Source organism: Channa argus, chromosome 14 (assembly GCF_033026475.1).
Source record: "Channa argus isolate prfri chromosome 14, Channa argus male v1.0, whole genome shotgun sequence".
Lineage (NCBI taxonomy): Eukaryota > Metazoa > Chordata > Actinopteri > Anabantiformes > Channidae > Channa > Channa argus.
In genome coordinates this window covers 25252876-25270163 of record NC_090210.1, presented here as the reverse complement: position 1 = coordinate 25270163, position 17288 = coordinate 25252876, and the positions used below count along the sequence as shown (strand labels likewise).

General features: G+C 34.2%; 1 gene segment (V, D, J or C); it reads right to left on the bottom strand.

Annotated features, from left to right (window-relative positions):
• LOC137098529 (M1-specific T cell receptor alpha chain-like) overlaps positions 1–16958 on the bottom strand; it is a 37425-nt gene extending 20467 nt beyond the window's left edge. The window contains 1 exon segment of the C gene segment in view: positions 16835–16958. Within this exon segment, the coding sequence occupies positions 16835–16874 (40 nt within the window).
• Positions 16959–17288: the final 330 nt, after the last annotated feature.

The window sequence follows — 17288 nt, the reverse complement described above, 5'->3', positions numbered from 1 at the left end:
TCTTGTTAACATTCACACAGTCTGAAGCCTCTTCACACAAACCTCACTGACTCACCTCTGCAATAAAATTAGCTCAACAAACACAATTTAAAGTTTACACAAACTTGAAGTTAAGTTTGCCTCAGTCAAACTAAAGCACGACTTTAATCAGAAGTAAGAAGTTTGAATTTTAAGTTCACTCAAGTCACTTCAGGTTTCTGTTACGTTTTCTGATGTTTGGCAAAGTTTCAGCACGTTTGCTTAAAGTTGACATGAACTTACGTGACTCAACCCTCAGTCTGATTCCTCGGTCGAACAAAACCTTATTCCCCACAGTCAAACAGCGTTTATCAGCCTGATCAAAATTCAACAGTAACAAACTGTGACTTTCAGCCTAAGAGTGTGGAGAATATTGTCTACAAGTGCCGACAAAGTCTATTTGAATTCAAGCGTTATAAGCGTAATATTAGTTACATTTCTAACTTTTTTGTGTATTCCAGTAACACAGACATTATTAATGATTTCAGAACTTACTGGTTTGAACATTTAATTGGGTTCCACTTCCAAACATCAGCTTCAATTGATTTCCAGTATTCACACAACATGAAGCATCATGACATAAAGTGATGACCTGAGCCAAACTGAAAATACTGAAAACTAAAAGGACTTCAATGAAAAAGTCAATTCTAACACTTTAACATTTAGTCCCGTTAGACTTTGAATTGCTCCAAAGTTGCAGCATCGCTGCATCATTCAGATAAAACGACACTTTTGTGTCAGTTCATTAAACTGTGTTGGACTAATTTTCTGACTGGACTCTGTCTGTGTCAGCACTTACTTGTTTCCACATTTAATCTGGTTCCTTTTCCAAAGAACATTTTATATCCACCTCCAGCATTCACACAACATGAAGACTCATAACACAAACTCAGCAGTGATTGACTGAACCAAACTTAAACACTTCAGACATGACTTTTAAATCAAAAACAGTTTATATGATTATGTTACGCTCACAAGTAGAAGCTGCCAAACATGTTACATTTCATTTACTGTAGAAATACTGATCAGTGTGAGTTTTCTTCTAATGATGTTAACTATAAATAATATGAACTGTTTTAATGCTTTTGATGCTTAAAATAAAATGTTCATGATCTGTTTCAGCACTTACTGGGTTGAATGGTTAAACTGGTTCCACTGCCAAAGTAGATCCTATTTGTACCAGTGTTCACACAACACGAAGCAGCGGAACATAAACTCAGATGCGCTGAACCAAACTTCATAATGAAACAAACACTGCACATCACAGAATTTTGCCTGAATTATTAAAAGTTTGGTCTAATTTGTATTATATAAATACATTAATTCTGATATTTATTGTATGAGGGAAATGTTAATGAAGTTATTTAATGTTGAACATTTTGAATATTACATTGATATCCTATTCATTTTAATTACTATTATAACAACCAAATCTTTTTATGCTTTGGAAATAATGGGACATAAATGATGTTTATATCAGTGTCAGTACTCACTTGATCCAATGATCAATTTTGTTCCTGTCCCAAAGATCATCTTCTGATTGGTATTAGTCACACAGTGTGAATCTCCATAACACAATCTGAACTAGACTTTAGAAGGAACTGTTGCTGTTTGCGGTGTTTGAATAATTGTTCTTTTTAGAGATTGGTCCAATAAAAATATGCTTTACAAATCCATAAATCATACGTTTGGTTTAAATGTTACTTGTTTTGATACAGTTTGTGCCTATTTGAATGTACTTTTTGGATTGATTTTGGTTTTAAAAATACTTCTTACAAATAGCATTTAGGATCCACGTGAGAACTTACTGGGTTCAATTAAAAGTCTGGTTCCACTTCCAAAGAAGAGCTTAGTTCCAGCTCCAGCATTCACACAACATGATGCACCACAACACAAACCAGACTCCATTACATTCATACCATTTTCAGGATCCATTCCCATTTTAACTGTACATTATTAAAAGCTGTTGTTGTTGTTTTTAATGAAGAGACTGATGAATCTCATAAATAAATCAGGAGTGGATTACATGTCATTTGATTTATTAGGACTTTCATCTAATCTCAAAGTTTAAGTTGTTGGAAAATACAGATTTTCTTAGTTTTATACCCGACAACAGTTTTCTACTAAACTATAAAACCTACAGAAACATAATTACTCTCTTTACTCACCAGGTTCAATGATTAATCTGGTTCCACTTCCAAACAACAGTTTATATTGACTCGTAGTAGTCACACAACACGAAGCACCATCACACAAACTCAGTGGTGATGAAATGAACCCAGCTTCCATTTAAAAAACAAGTTCTGAGCATCAAAACTAATCAGCAGATGTTCACTCATGAATTAGTCCAAATAACTGCAGCTTTTTATTACTTTGTGTTTGCTATTCTGATGAACTTAACGGTTGTGTTTACATGCGCCTTCAAGTGTTGCATATGATAATATGTCAGTACTTACTGAGTTCTACGGTTAAACTGGTTCCACTTCCAAACATGAGCTTATTTCGATTCACATCCACACAACCCAACAACTCATAACACAAACTCAACTCGAACCAAACTGTATTTTCTATTCTATTTGTTGCCTAAATTATTAGATTACAATCTGCTGCTTTTTCCAATGAAAAAGCAGCAAATTTACAAAAAAAAATGTTGACATTTACTTTAAAGATGCTTCACATAAACTAGTTGGATAAATTACTACTTACTGGACTCAATGATTAATCTGGTTCCACTGCCAAAAAAGATCTTGTTTCCAGTCTTCACACAACGTGAAGCATCATAACAAAATCTCTGCAGTTATGAACTGAACGATCACTTTTACATTTTTAACTCTGATGCACTTTATGCAAACACCAACTTAAATGTATGATAAGTCATTATTAACAAAATTGTCTTTTACCTGTATGATGCTTTATGTCAAAGGTCCGATACAGAAGCTTTATTTTTCCCTGACAACAGTATTCTGACAGTTTATCTTTATTTTAAGTTGATGATATGATTATGAAAAACTGAATGAATTATTTTCATCACTATCATCAAACTGTTCCCTCACTAAGACCAGACACCAGTTGTCATTTCTTTGTGCAGTAACTATTCTGTGTCTTTTCTACGGATCAGGTACAGTTTGCTTTTAAAGAAGCTCCATATAAACCATTCATCATCTACATCAGTACTTACTGAGTTCAATTGTTAATCTGGTTCCACTTCCAAAGTGGAGCTTAGACAAGCCTCCAGTATTCACACAACATGAAGCACAATTACACAAACTCATCATGAACCAGAGCTCATTTGGAAAATTGAAGAATTTGAGTGTTAATATTAAGACATTAGTACCTAAAGGTTTAGATGCTCTCACATAATCAACATTTTTCACTAGATCTTAGAATTATTAGAATCCAGACAGTGTTTCCAAAGAAACCGAATGTGCTATATGTTGTTGATGTACTGGTCAGTAAAGTTACTAATGTGTTTTAGTACTGATCTTTCTGATTATTAACGAGTATGTGATAACTGTTTAGTGTAATTTTGGTTCTGTAGTTGTAACTCACTGGGTTCAACCATTAATCCGGTTCCACTTCCAAAGAGGATCTTTTCAGCTCCAGCATACACACAACTTGAAGCACCATCACACAAACTCAAGCCACTGACAAACTGTACTAAACTTCCATTTTGAAGTCAATAAATACAATTTGATTTCAGTATCTCTGTACAGTAGATGTACATTTGTTAATGTGACGGACATTGATCATTTTGATGGTGATTTTATTTTATCAATACTTTAACTTTATTCTAAAGCATTAGCTGAATTATTTACTATGTTTTAATTTATAAAGCACCAATAGTTTAAAGAGTAATTTCCATCACTGCCAGCAGCTGTGTATCATGGTCCTGATTCTAAAACACAAAGTAAAGAGATTCCTTATTTTACAAAAGTGTAGAATGTGTCAGTACTTACTGGTTTCAATGGATAATCTAGTTCCACTTCCAAAGATTATTCTATTTGTGTTGCTACTAGTCACACAACATGCAGCACAATGACACAAACTCTGCGTGACAAAGGAACCAAACCTAACTGAAAAACACATTTGATTTTAAAACTGAATGTCATTTAGAAACATTTAAAGCATAAATGATAGTTTATTATAACTAATCTTTGTTTTTATGAACAATTCCTGTATATTTGTTCTGATTTGTGCTGATGTCAATGAACACTAACTACAATAATCTAGAATCTAATAATCTGAGTACTTACTGGGTTCAACACTTAGTCTGGTTCCACTTCCAAAGATCATCTTATTCTGATTTGTATTCACACAGCATGAAACACTGCAACAGAAACTGAGCTGGTACAAAATTTACCAGATGAGACTTTTAAAAGACAAAATTTTTACAATCAGTGTCTGTGCAGTCAATTTAGTCAATTAGTATTAATATCTGTTCATTTTTTAACCCTGACTGTTTCAAATTATAGAGTTTAATAATAATTTAATGTAAAATAGTCAGCAGATGTTCAAAAATCAGTGAGTCCAGAGTTCATCTACTTTTTAAAATGTTTTAAATTTACTTTTATGGTTTAAATGTGTAAAAAGTGAAACTGGGAAAAAAGCTCTGTCTCATATAAATATTAATATTTGATCTGTATCTGTACTTACTGGGTTCTATAGTTAATCTGGTTCCACTTCCAAAGACGATCTTTTCATATCCAGTATTCACACAACATGAAACACTGTGACTCTAACTCACTCACACTTAAATACACAGATTGGATTTTTAAAATAATCACTTCTTCATTCTGATCACATCAATAAACTGTTTTCATTAAAACTAGGTAGTTAAAAACTAAAGGACATTCATTATGGGATAGAGACTCTGACTCATAGACTCATTTTTAAATATAACTTAAAATGGCACATTTTAACTGTTTTGTATGGAATGTGCTACTACTTACAGTCTTCAATAGTTAACGTGATCCCACGTCCAAACACGATCTTATTTGCAGATCCAGTGTACACACAACATGAAGCTCCATAACACAAACCCAGCAGGGACCAACTGAACCAGACTCCATTCAGAAAAACATCATTTTTAGATCCAAGTCTGCTCAATTTAAAAAGCCACTGTTTTCATCTAATAGAACTTGTTATTCATAATTCTTTAATGTTTCTGTTCCTGGACTGTCCAAACTGTTCTGTTCAGTTAGTGATGACTCTCCTGTTCATGTTCTCACTCTTTAACTATAAACAGTTATCGTTTCTGACATTTTCTACCCAAACATTTTTAACTGAATTAGTTTCTATTTTACAATGAGAACACAACTTAACATTAAGTTTAATCATTTAAGAATGTTTTTACTCACTGGGTTCAATGGTTAAACTGGTCCCACTTCCAAAGATCAGTCTATTTGCATTCCCACCGGTCACACAGTTCTAAGCTTCATAACACAAACTGAATGTTCACATCCCAGTCACACTAAATGGCTGCTGAAATTGTAAAACTTGCTATTTAGTGTAAAATGAGGATACTGAACAAAGACTAATATCACAAGCGGCTATTTTTTATTTATGTGTTGATTTAAATTTTTTTTTTTTTTCTGCTGAACAGTTGTATTTAGAAAATTATACCTGATCTGATGAAAAGCAGAAATTTCTTTTCAAACGGCTAATAGAAATACATACGATCTGTATCTGTACTCACTGGGTTCAATAGTTATTGTGATTCCACTTCCAAAGAGGATCTTTTGATTCCCAGTATACACACAGCATGAAGCAGCATCACACAAACTCAGACTCCGGTTGGTTTTTACTTTAACACTATGAACAACATGTACATTTAAACAATAACTTTACATTAAAGATAATGAAGTTTCTCTTTGATTCTGGGAACATTTCTGTTCAGTTTTGTCTTAGATTAGAAACTAACTGTGGGTAACTTTAAAACTTTAACTTTGAAACTGCAGCAGATCAAACTTTTTTTAAAATTTCTATGAAGTTGAAATTGGACATAATTTTTCCCTGTGATGATGGTTTACCAGCCTTTGCATTAACACTGAATATGATTAATATTAGTACTTACTGGGCTCAACGTTTAACCTGGTTCCACTTCCAAAGATGATTTTAAACTGACTTGTACCAGTCACACAACATGAAGCATCATAGCACAAACTCAGCAAGTAACAACCAAAACTCCAGGTAGAAACATGGACAGTTTACAATAGAGACTTGTGCTCACTTCAACCAAGTCTTTACTTTCCTTTTAAAATAAGTGCTGACGGTGACTGAACGTTATTGTCTCCGTCTATAAACTGAGAATCTCATAAAAAACCTTTTTAAATCTTTGTTCTTTAAATGTTTGTGCTGGATGATTTTACATTTTCCACTGCTTTGTCCTGAATTACTCTGTGTGTTTGCTGTTTTTACGAGCCTGAAAAGATTCCTTTTGTTATTCGTGGCATTTTCCTGGTTTTGAGTTCATTTCTGCAAAGTTTTCAAATGTGTCTTATATTAATAATGTTAACGATCATGATCAATACTTACTCAGATCAACTTTTAATGTGGTTCCACCTCCAAAAAAGAGCTTATTCTGGCTGGTACCAGTCACACAACATGATGGATTATAACACAAACTCAGTCAGTGTGAGCTGGACCAAATGTCATTCTATATAAACACATTTGCTTCAGACTTTTGTGAATTAAAGACACATTTCCTTAAAATAAATACATATAAAATATATTGGAGTTAAAATGTAACTGTACCTTAAACTGTTAAATACGAAGATCTTGATTAGTACATTTGCAGTTATTTAATTTTTATTCTTAAAATGTCTTTAAACCTTTGTTTCAGCTGGTTGATCCATTCATTCATTTTCAGTGTTATTTAAAAACAGTTTTAGTTTCTAAGGCGACATTTGGATAAGAAGCATTTTCTACAACAATGTTACACTGAACCTTTTTCTATTTTATTATTCTATGATCCTAAAGAGTCAAATTATTAACGTCATCACCGTCAGCAGCAGTTTTTACCAACTGTCCTAAATTCTCTGTGTAACTTGGACATCTTTTTTTTTTAAATAGTCCACATACATAATATTTTTACTCTGTATCAGAACTTACTGGGTTCAATGGTTAATCTGGTTCCACTTCCAAAGAGAATCTTATATCCAGTATTCACACAACACGAAAGTCCACAACACAAACTCAGCACAGCAATAAACTGAACCAAACTCCAACATTTGAAGCTGCTGTTCAATTAAAAACCATGTTAACAGTTTTATTACACTGCCATATGATAGTTTTTTATTATTTAGTACAGATAGTGAACCAACTATTTTTTTTAATTCTAGTGAGTGATATTGTTTTATTATCATTAAAACTTGGCTGTTTTTTTTCCTACCATTTCATTGTTTTCAAAGATGATTCATATAGAACGAAGTCTGTGTCAGTACTTACTGGATTCTGTAGTTAATGTGGTTCCACTTCCAAAAATGACTTTAGACAAACCAGCATTCACACAGCATCAAGCACCAGAACACAAACTGAAGTCACGCACTGAACCAGACTCCATGTAAGAAACTAAGAAATGAATTTTCTCCAGACATAACGGACTAACCTGAGACAACGCTGTGATTTTTCATAAACCAAGAGTTTTTAAGATGCTATGTGTAAAAACGCATTTTCATTAGAACTTACTGAGCTCAGTGGTGAATCTGGTTCCAGATCCAAAGACGATGTTCTGAGCCCCAGTATTCACACAGCAGGAAGCACCAGAGCACAAACCCAGCAGTGTTCACTGGCCCCATTGAGCTGTTTAAATGCTCTGCTTCAACATGTTCTTTCTGACTAACAGACAGTTGATATATTTATGATGATTTTAATAATAAGAAGAAGAATTCAGACACTATTTTACCCAATTACTGAGTCAAACTGCAGCATTGTCATAAATGTAGTTTGGTTAGTTTTGTTTATGCTGATGTTATGATCACTGAATATGATTTATGATGTACTTACTTAATTCAATGTTTAATCTGGTTCCAGTTCCAAAGATCATCTTTGTTGCACCTCCAGCATTCACACATCATCAGTCACCATGACACAAACTCAGCAGTGACAATCTGAACTACACAACATTCAGAAATCATCATTTAAACTGAGACTTCTGTCCACTCATAAATAATTATTACAATTAAAGCAGCTTATAATCATTGTTTTAACTTTTACTGTAAAGAAGATGCACTGGACAAACGATGGTGGTTATTATTGATCATTTCATGCTTCATGGTTGAGATCAAAGAGCAAGTATGTCATCATTTTTTAAATTTGATTAAGATTTTAAGAATCCTAATCTATTATCCTTTGGAGTTTTATGGGGAAAAAACCTACGAGCACTAAATCAAAAGAATTCAACTTACTGTCGATAATGTGTAGTTTTGTGCCACTTCCAAAGACGATCTTGTTAACACCAGAGCCGTATGTCACACAGTCTGAAGCCTCAGTACACAAACCTCAGAAACTGTTCACTGTCCATCATCCTAAACACTTTTTACTCCTTTAACGTTTTCTACTTTTCTTAATTTCCTGATGTCGACTATGTACATTTATGATCAGTCTTACTGGGTTCAGTGATGGAATATGAGTTTATATCCATTTCCACCAGCATTAGACAAACTTCATTTTGATAATAATCACATTTTTTAAGTGTTTTTAACATTTTCCACGTCTCCTATCAAGCTGCTTTTTATTCCAATAGAAATAAGTGACACAGCAGCGACTCTATTAGTGACTGTTGAATCTCTGAACAAGTTTGTTTCTAAAGATGCTCCGTGTAAAATAGATTTGATTTAAGTCAGAACTTACTGGGTTCAGTCATTAATCTGGTTCCAGCTCCAAAGATCAACTTAAATCCACCATCATTCACACAACCTGAGGCACCATGACAATAACTCAGAGTGACGAGCCTTCATTGAGAAAACTGAAAAATAATCAAGTATTACAAACTTCCATCATTGTTTTACGGATTCAAATCATTCTAACATTTCATGGAAATTAAATATTCAATGTAAATGTTGACATTTCTGTGGAGACACTGACTGAACTGAACTGTTTTTTGCATTTTTGTATGTTAATCCACTTCAGAGTTTGTTTTTAAAGACGCTTCGTGTTTGTAATAATTCTGGGATGTCAGTACTCACTGAGTTCAGTGTTTAATCTGGTTCCACTTCCAAAGACGAGCTTATTAAATGATCCAGTAGTCACACAACACGATGCACCATTACACAAACTCTGTGCTGATGAGCCGAACTTCACTTAGAAAAATGAAAAATGTTTCGCTTCAATCTACAGATTGTGTTTCTGTCGTTCACATATGATCACTGTTTTCACATTTGAGTCCTTTTGTCTAAATGAGGATCATCTCATCAACACAGAGTTGTTTGTAAAACAGAAGTTATGTCAGAACTTACTGAGTTCAACGTTTAATCTGGTTCCACTTCCAAAACTCATCTTTCCTGCAGCACCAACATTCACACAACATGAAGCATTGTGGCACTAACTCAGCATTGACGGCTACTCGTTTAGAGCTTTGGCTTTAGTTTATTTGCTGAATAATTGGAATGAACTCAATGGTTTGATAATTAAAGAAGTGTCTTTACACCTGTTTACACTTGAACAATTATTTTGGTGTCAATCTAAGACTGATTGTCATAGTTCCTGACATTTTAGACTTAACAGTTAAATTTTGTTTTTGTTTTTTTTTACTTTATGACACAGAACAAATATTTTACAACACAATCAGCAGATGTTCATGTGTCACATCTACAATAAAATCATCTTGTTTAACCATCAAGTTTAACCTGCTCTTAATAATCATCCATCCATATTATATTTAGAATCTAAATCTGTACTTACTGGATTCTACGATTAATCTAGTTCCACTTCCAAACATGATCTTATTATATCCTCCGTCAGTCACACAACATAATGCACCATGACACAAACTCTGAACTAAACTTCATTTAAAAAATGCATAGATTCTACATTTGGGACTTTTCTTATCCTGCTTAATTTAAATTAAATATGTTTCACATGTGTATTCAGTTTCTCTTTTGTACATAAACATACTGAACAAAATTATTTATCAATGATGCTTAAAAACACTAATGATTTGGATTCTTGGCTCATGTGTTTAAATTGTAAAGACTGTTTTTATTTTTGTTAATTTCACAAATAATTGTAGTTTTTTAACTGAATGATTCTTCATTTTTTTGGTCATTATCTTTAGCTGTTTTAGACATAATTGTTTATTTATGGCACGATTTTAAATTTGATTTTAAAAATACTTCATATACATAATAAATTGGATTGATCTCAGCACTTACTGGATTCAATGCTTAAGCTGGTCCCACTCGCAAAGATGAGCCTGTTTTGATTTCCAGTAGTCACACAACATGAAGCCCCACAACATAAACCCACAACTAAACTGAACACATAATTTTATGTAGACATACTGTACATGTCAATTTAAACATTTGAATGTAAATCAGCTAATTGAATTATTATCAGATGTGATTAGTTTGTTCTTTACATATAATCCAAATTTTTACATGACATTTTGCACATAAAGTTTAGCATTTTCCTGTCAAATATTGCAGCTTCACACAGGGATTTGTATCAGTACTTACGAGGCTCAGTGATTAATGTGGTTCCACTTCCAAAGTAGATTTTGTATTGATTTGTGCCTCCAGCAGTCACACAATGTGAGGCACCATAACACTAACCCAGGAAAAGCTTTTTCATTTAGAAAATGATTATTTTAACTTTCATTGAATGCACTGTCACATACTGTAAATACGCAGCTTTTTGTATATTAAGGGTTGATTTGATAATAGTGTAATATTATATAATATCTAATCATTATAATCAATCATTAGTGCAGGCGATGCTCTTAATAGCGAGAAGTTGATGCATTTATGTTGATTTTTTCTGAGCTTTTCTATCTTTAATAAACACTTAAAGCAGTTTTTTATAAATGTCCTACAGTCAGATTCTCACCGCAGAACAAACACAATCGAACTTACTGTTATCAATGTGCAGTTTTGTGCCGGTTCCAAAGATGATCTTGTTATTACCACTAGTATATGTCACACAATGTGAAGCCTCAGTACATAAACCAGACTGACTGCAGCAAACAGAGCAAAGAGCTTCAAAAATAAAAAGACTGCTGAGTTATTCCCTCTATGTTTTCTAATGATATTTAATCACATTAGCATCCTGAATGTAGTGCATTGTTTCATTTTTCACTTTTAAAAATGGTCCATGTGAGCATCAGTGCTGCAGTGACAACCTGAGCCAAACTTCATTCAGAAAATACAATTTTTAAAATGTGACTGAATGATTATTGAAGTCAGATTCTCCCCACACAATAAAAACAATTAAACTCCGATAATTAATGTTTCGTTTTGAGCTGCTTCCAAAGAAACTCTAACCCTTCCACTACTGTACGTCACAGTTTAAAGTATAAGTAAATGGACCTGATATTATCAGCAGATGTTTGATTTAACCTAAACACAGAACTGAACCAAACTTCACTTAGATATCTAACATTTTCAATGTAAAGTTTGTGATTTAAAATGAACTACTTCAGGAAGTTACTCAATCAGCATTTGAAAACATTCAATTTTAAATATTCCTTCACATTTTTTGTTCTGTATGAAGTCTATTTTAGTAATGATCAATACTTACTGGATTCAATGTTTAATCTGGTTCCACTTCCAAAGAAGATTTTATTTTGGTTGGCACCAGTAGTCACACAGCATGAAGCCCAATAACACAAACCCAGCAAACAATAAAAAGCTTCATAACTGCTTAACAATGCATTTTTTTTTTGGTGAACTAAAGATACTTGTGTGTTTGAGCGATGATGCTCCTCTCTAAAAGTTGATATATTGATCATAAATGTTTAAGTTGGTTGACCAGTCTGTTGCCAGTGTGTTTAAATGAACCTCAGATCAGGGATTTGTGCATGTTCACTGTTTTATAACCAACTAGTTTGTTTCCTTCACTCACTAAAAAAGGACTTAAAGGCTTTTCACTGAGAAACTTACGGTCGTTAACGTGTAGTTTTGTGCCGCTTCCAAAGATGATCTTGTTACCACCGGTGTTGTATGTCACACATTCTGAAGCCTCAGTGCACAAACCTGCAGCTCAAACTCACAGGTTCACAAATTACAAGTTACTCTGACCTGTCGTGTTTCACACTAGTTAACTAGTTTAAAACTCTGTGGATTTTTCTCACATGTACTACATAAATACTGAACATCCATAGAACACAAATGAAGCCCAGCACCTGATTGTTTTCTACACTTTTGATCCTGCACAAGTTTCCACAATAATGTTTAAAACCATTAAATTAAAACTGTGCAGTAGCTGTTGGAAGTTTATACATTTAGTGTTTTTACCATCTCATAATTGTAATTTATCAATATTAATAATTCTCATCAATACTTACTGAGTTCAATTTTTAACCTGATGCCACTTCCAAAGAAGATCTTATTTCCACTAGTCACACAACACAAAGCCCCTTAACACAAACTCAGCTCATTGACAACCTGAACCAAACTTCACTTAGAAAACCATTATTTTTAAAATGGACTCAGTCATCAGATTCCAGCCTCATAACAAACTGTCAGTGAATTCTACACGATTTAAATGTTAAATGGAAATTTTGTTGTTCAGTAGTAGAGATACAAAAGTGTTCTAGTGACAGTACTTCAGTAATAATTTTTGATGAGGCATTTTTCTTGATTATGCTTATTGTCCTGGCATCTTTTTGTCCGTCTTTAGTTAGAGAAGTGTTTAGTGGGAACATTTAAACCAGTTCACTTCTACATTTTCTCCACACAGTTAAAAAGCTTTAACTTACTGTCGTTAACGTGTAGTTTTGTTCCACTTCCAAAGACGATCTTGTCATTAGCGCCGTATGTCACACAGTCTGAACATTCAGGACATAAACCTGACTTATCCAGCTCTGCAGCTAAACTTCACCAACGTCCACATTTAACAATAACAAATTACTTTTTCTTAGAAGTTTCTGTTTTTGAGAAAATTTTCATTTTTTTAGGATTGAAGCAGAGCAAACTCGAAAGGGAGCAAAATTAGAGGAATTGTTAAAGAAATGTTACTGAAGATGATCATAGCTGTCAGAGGAATCAGCAGCTCAGTCTTAAGTCAGTTTGGTTAAAACTAGATTAAATAAACCTGCTTTAAACAATTCTTTGTGATCAAATGTGTGAATTTTTGTATTTTTTACTTTTTTCAAAAGGCTGAAAGTCAATGACATGTGGCACTGAGAGATTTAGTGTTTCTGCTTTTTTCTAACTTGTCCCTAACAGTGTTACATAAAAACTGTATTTCTAATCTACATCAGAACTTACTGGGTTCAACAGTTAATCTGGTTCCACTTCCGAAGAAGATCTTAGTTCCAGTGTTCACACAGCATGAAGCAGCACAACACAAACTCAGGGATGAAGTTTTAAATGTGAATCATTAGATTTCACTCCTACACTTTGGTATTTGTGTGATGCAGATTAGAGATAATGAACATTATTTATTACTGATGATGTATTTATGATGATTTACTGTTTTTACATACGTTTGCCTGTTTGTCAAACTATCTTGTTCCTCACTGTGAGTTGTTGTTAATTTGCATGTGCTGTTTTAAACTGATTTTTTTCTACTTTGAACATTTATAGAAGTTCATCTATTCTCTTCTCAAAGTTTCCTACGTCACATTTTCAGCCCAGTGTTTAACTTACTGTCATAAACATGAAGTTTTGTGCCGCTTCCAAAGATCATCCTGTAACTAGAGCCAGATGTCACACAGCCTGAAGCCTCAGGACAGAAACCAGAGTGATCTGAGCCAAAGTCCCAAACCAACAAAGACAAACGTCCTCTTTGACTTAAAAGGTAACATTTTGAAGATGCAGCACAAAACAAAGTCATTTAGGTTTTACAGCTGGAACAAAGTGCCAACAGCTCAGTAACATTTAAATAAACCTGCTTTAAACTTGTGAGGACCGATCTGTGAGACCACACATGAAAACACATTTCTCATTCGACAACACACTGTTTAAAAAACCGAAAAAGTTCAAGTTAACATTAGTGGCTCGACAACCAGTTTCTGCTGATAACAATGTCTCATAAAAAGGAAAGTTAGAATCAGAACTTACTGGGTTCAACAGTTAATCTGGTTCCACTTCCAAAGAAGATCTTATTTGCAGCATTCACACATCATGAAGCAGCGCAACACAAACTCAGCAGTGACAACCTGAACCACACTTCACTTACAAATGCATAATTTTTACTGACTGAATAATTTGTGTGACATTATTCACACAAAACTCGAGGTGTAAAGTGTGTTAGTAGGTGCAGAGAAAGGGATTGAACATCATATTTTAGTGGTGATGCTCGTTGGTAATAATCATCATCAGTCCCTGTTAATGTGCGAACTCTTTTTAAACTGAGCTCGTCTACTTTAAATGAACATTTAAACTTGTCTGTGTCCACAGTAAGTGAAACAGCATGTAAACAACTGAACTTACTGTCGTGAACGTAGAGTTTTGTGCCGCTTCCAAAGATCATCTTGTTATAACCAGAGCCAGATGTCACACAGTCTGAAGCGTCAGCACAGAAACCCGACAGATTCAACACCGTCCAGATCAAATAACAACTTTGTTTCTTTTCAGAAGGTAAAACTTTGAATTCATGTTACAGTGTTGGAGACTTTAGTGCAGCTAACACAATTTTTAAAAATCACCAAATTCACAGGTTTAACGAGACGATCGCAGATAAATGTGGACTAAATACGATGTGTGGTCAGAACCAGAACTTACTGGGTTCAGCGGTCAATCTGGTTTTAATAACCTTCAATCATCATCCTTTGTCCAGTATTCACACATGAAGCATCTTAATACAAACACTTTTAACCTTTAAACCCTTAAACTCACTGTCGGCAGCTTTTCACTCATCACAAATTTCTGTTAAAATGACTTGACGAAGGTAATGAAACTTACTGGACTCAACAAATAACACTGATCCAGACCCAAAGATGAGTTTCTCACGAGCACCAGCAGTCACACAACATGACAGCACCGCACAAAAACACGACGACTCAGGCTGCAGCATATCAACTAATTTTAAACTGGCCAAAAGTTAGAAGACGGATACAAGTTCAATTAAACCTGGACCGAATAAAACTGTCCTATCACAGTAACACAAATCAACTCCTTCCAACACATTCAGTCATCTCCACCACTTCACACACTGAACATTTACTTATTGATACATTTTTTTCATGTAGTACTTCACAAACTTTTACTTTAACTTATTTTCATCCATGTGAATAATATTTGTAGTTAATATCTGAACTTACTGGTTTCAACAGTTAATCTGGTTCCACCTCCAAAGATCATCTTAGTTAAACCAGCATCCACACAGCCTCAAGCACCAGGACACAAACTCAGCAGATTCCAACTGAACCAGACTCCATTTAAAAAAGCGGCATTTTGGACTGAATGATTAAAGTCCAGTAATAAACTGAGGAGTAAAGAAAGTGAGCCGCATGTTTCAGAGCTGATTCTCTTATAACTAATATTTTCTTTGGTGATATTTTTATTGTTATGTATTTTTGTATATTTTTAGATATTTTACATGTGTCAGTTACACTGTGAACATTTATACTATCAGGCAGTAAAATAACCTCATCTGTTACTCACTGCTTTCGACAGTCACTTTGGATCCTTCTCCAAAGAAAATCTTCCATCCTGCAGCTGAAGATGTCACACAGTGTTTGTGTCCTCACACTAAATCATCCTACTATGGTACAAAGCTTAAAACCACTGGATCTCACTGCTTTGTTTCACAGTAAAAGTGCTAATTACTATGTGACTCTGCAGGTTTGTGTTCTCATTGATGAACTTTTATCACATTTACAGGATTTGACTTAAATATTTTTGTGAAATAAATTAGTTTGATGCAGTTGCAGTTAATTTAATGTTTCATGTTTGATTCTGACTCAGGTTTTAACACTTTATTTATGAGTTTGGTAAATTCACAAATCTGATTAAACTGATTAAATGCACAAAACCAGATAAAACTCACTGGACTCGACGCTCACTTTGGTCCCTGAACCAAACAGGATTTTGTCGTAGCCTCCGCTCTTCACACTGTGACGACTCTCAACACAAAAACTTTAACATCGACAAGCAAAAACCTTTCAGCATGATACAGGACAGGATGAACTTTTGCTTTGGAACTAAATAAACAGGCTGAAAAATTCTACATGGTTTCACTTGTTTCAGTTCTGGTCTCGAGTAGATTAGATTAATCACATTGTTCTGTCCCCAGGGACTCAGGTCAACGTGCCCACACATAAACTCTCAATTAAATCTAAAGAAACCAGTTTTATTTCTTTGTGTTATAAACGATCTTCTGTTTCTAGTGAAGTGTTATTGTGTCTTTAAGATACGGATTTGAATTTCCACCAGGCTACAGCTCCACTCCAACTTTGTCCTGCAGATTTCTTCTTCCTGACTACAACCAGCTGTTGATTAGCAGCTTCATAGACTTTTGCTGTAGAAAAACGTGATTTAAATAAAACTTTTGGTTAAAACAGAAACAACGACCATCCTGCAGTTTGCGAGTCAGCAACAAACAAACGTCAGAGCGATTGTGAGTCTGTCAGGACAAAACGTAGAAAACTATCGTTTGACTGAGACGTTTAATCTTTTTTGGTGTTTTCTTTATGAACGGAACTGAATTTTCTTACTTGGTTCAACAGTGAGTCCAGTTCCTCGACCAAAGATCATCTTCTGTCCTCCTCCAGTTTTCACACAGCAGGAAACTCTTCAGCAAAAACCATCAAACTACACAAACTAGGAGAGTTTGGACTCTATTTAACCGAACTTCACCTAAAACTATTACACATCCATCCTGGGTTTTTATTTCAGTCAGTCCAGCGTGGACAGAAGCTTTTTTATGACAGCTTTACTCAGAAATATCATAAATAGTCTGATGAATTATTTTTTTGTGGGATTTTACAGAAACAATATTCTGGATGTCGCCTCTCAAATACAAGTTGACTCTTTGTTGATTTCAGAAACACTGTGAGTATGAATCAGGGTCCAGGGTTTGTTTCTGAGGCAGGACTTTGCCTGATGACTGTAAGAAAGTGAAGTTTACCACTAAAGATTAAATCCAAACAAACTTCAAACTGTCGTGTT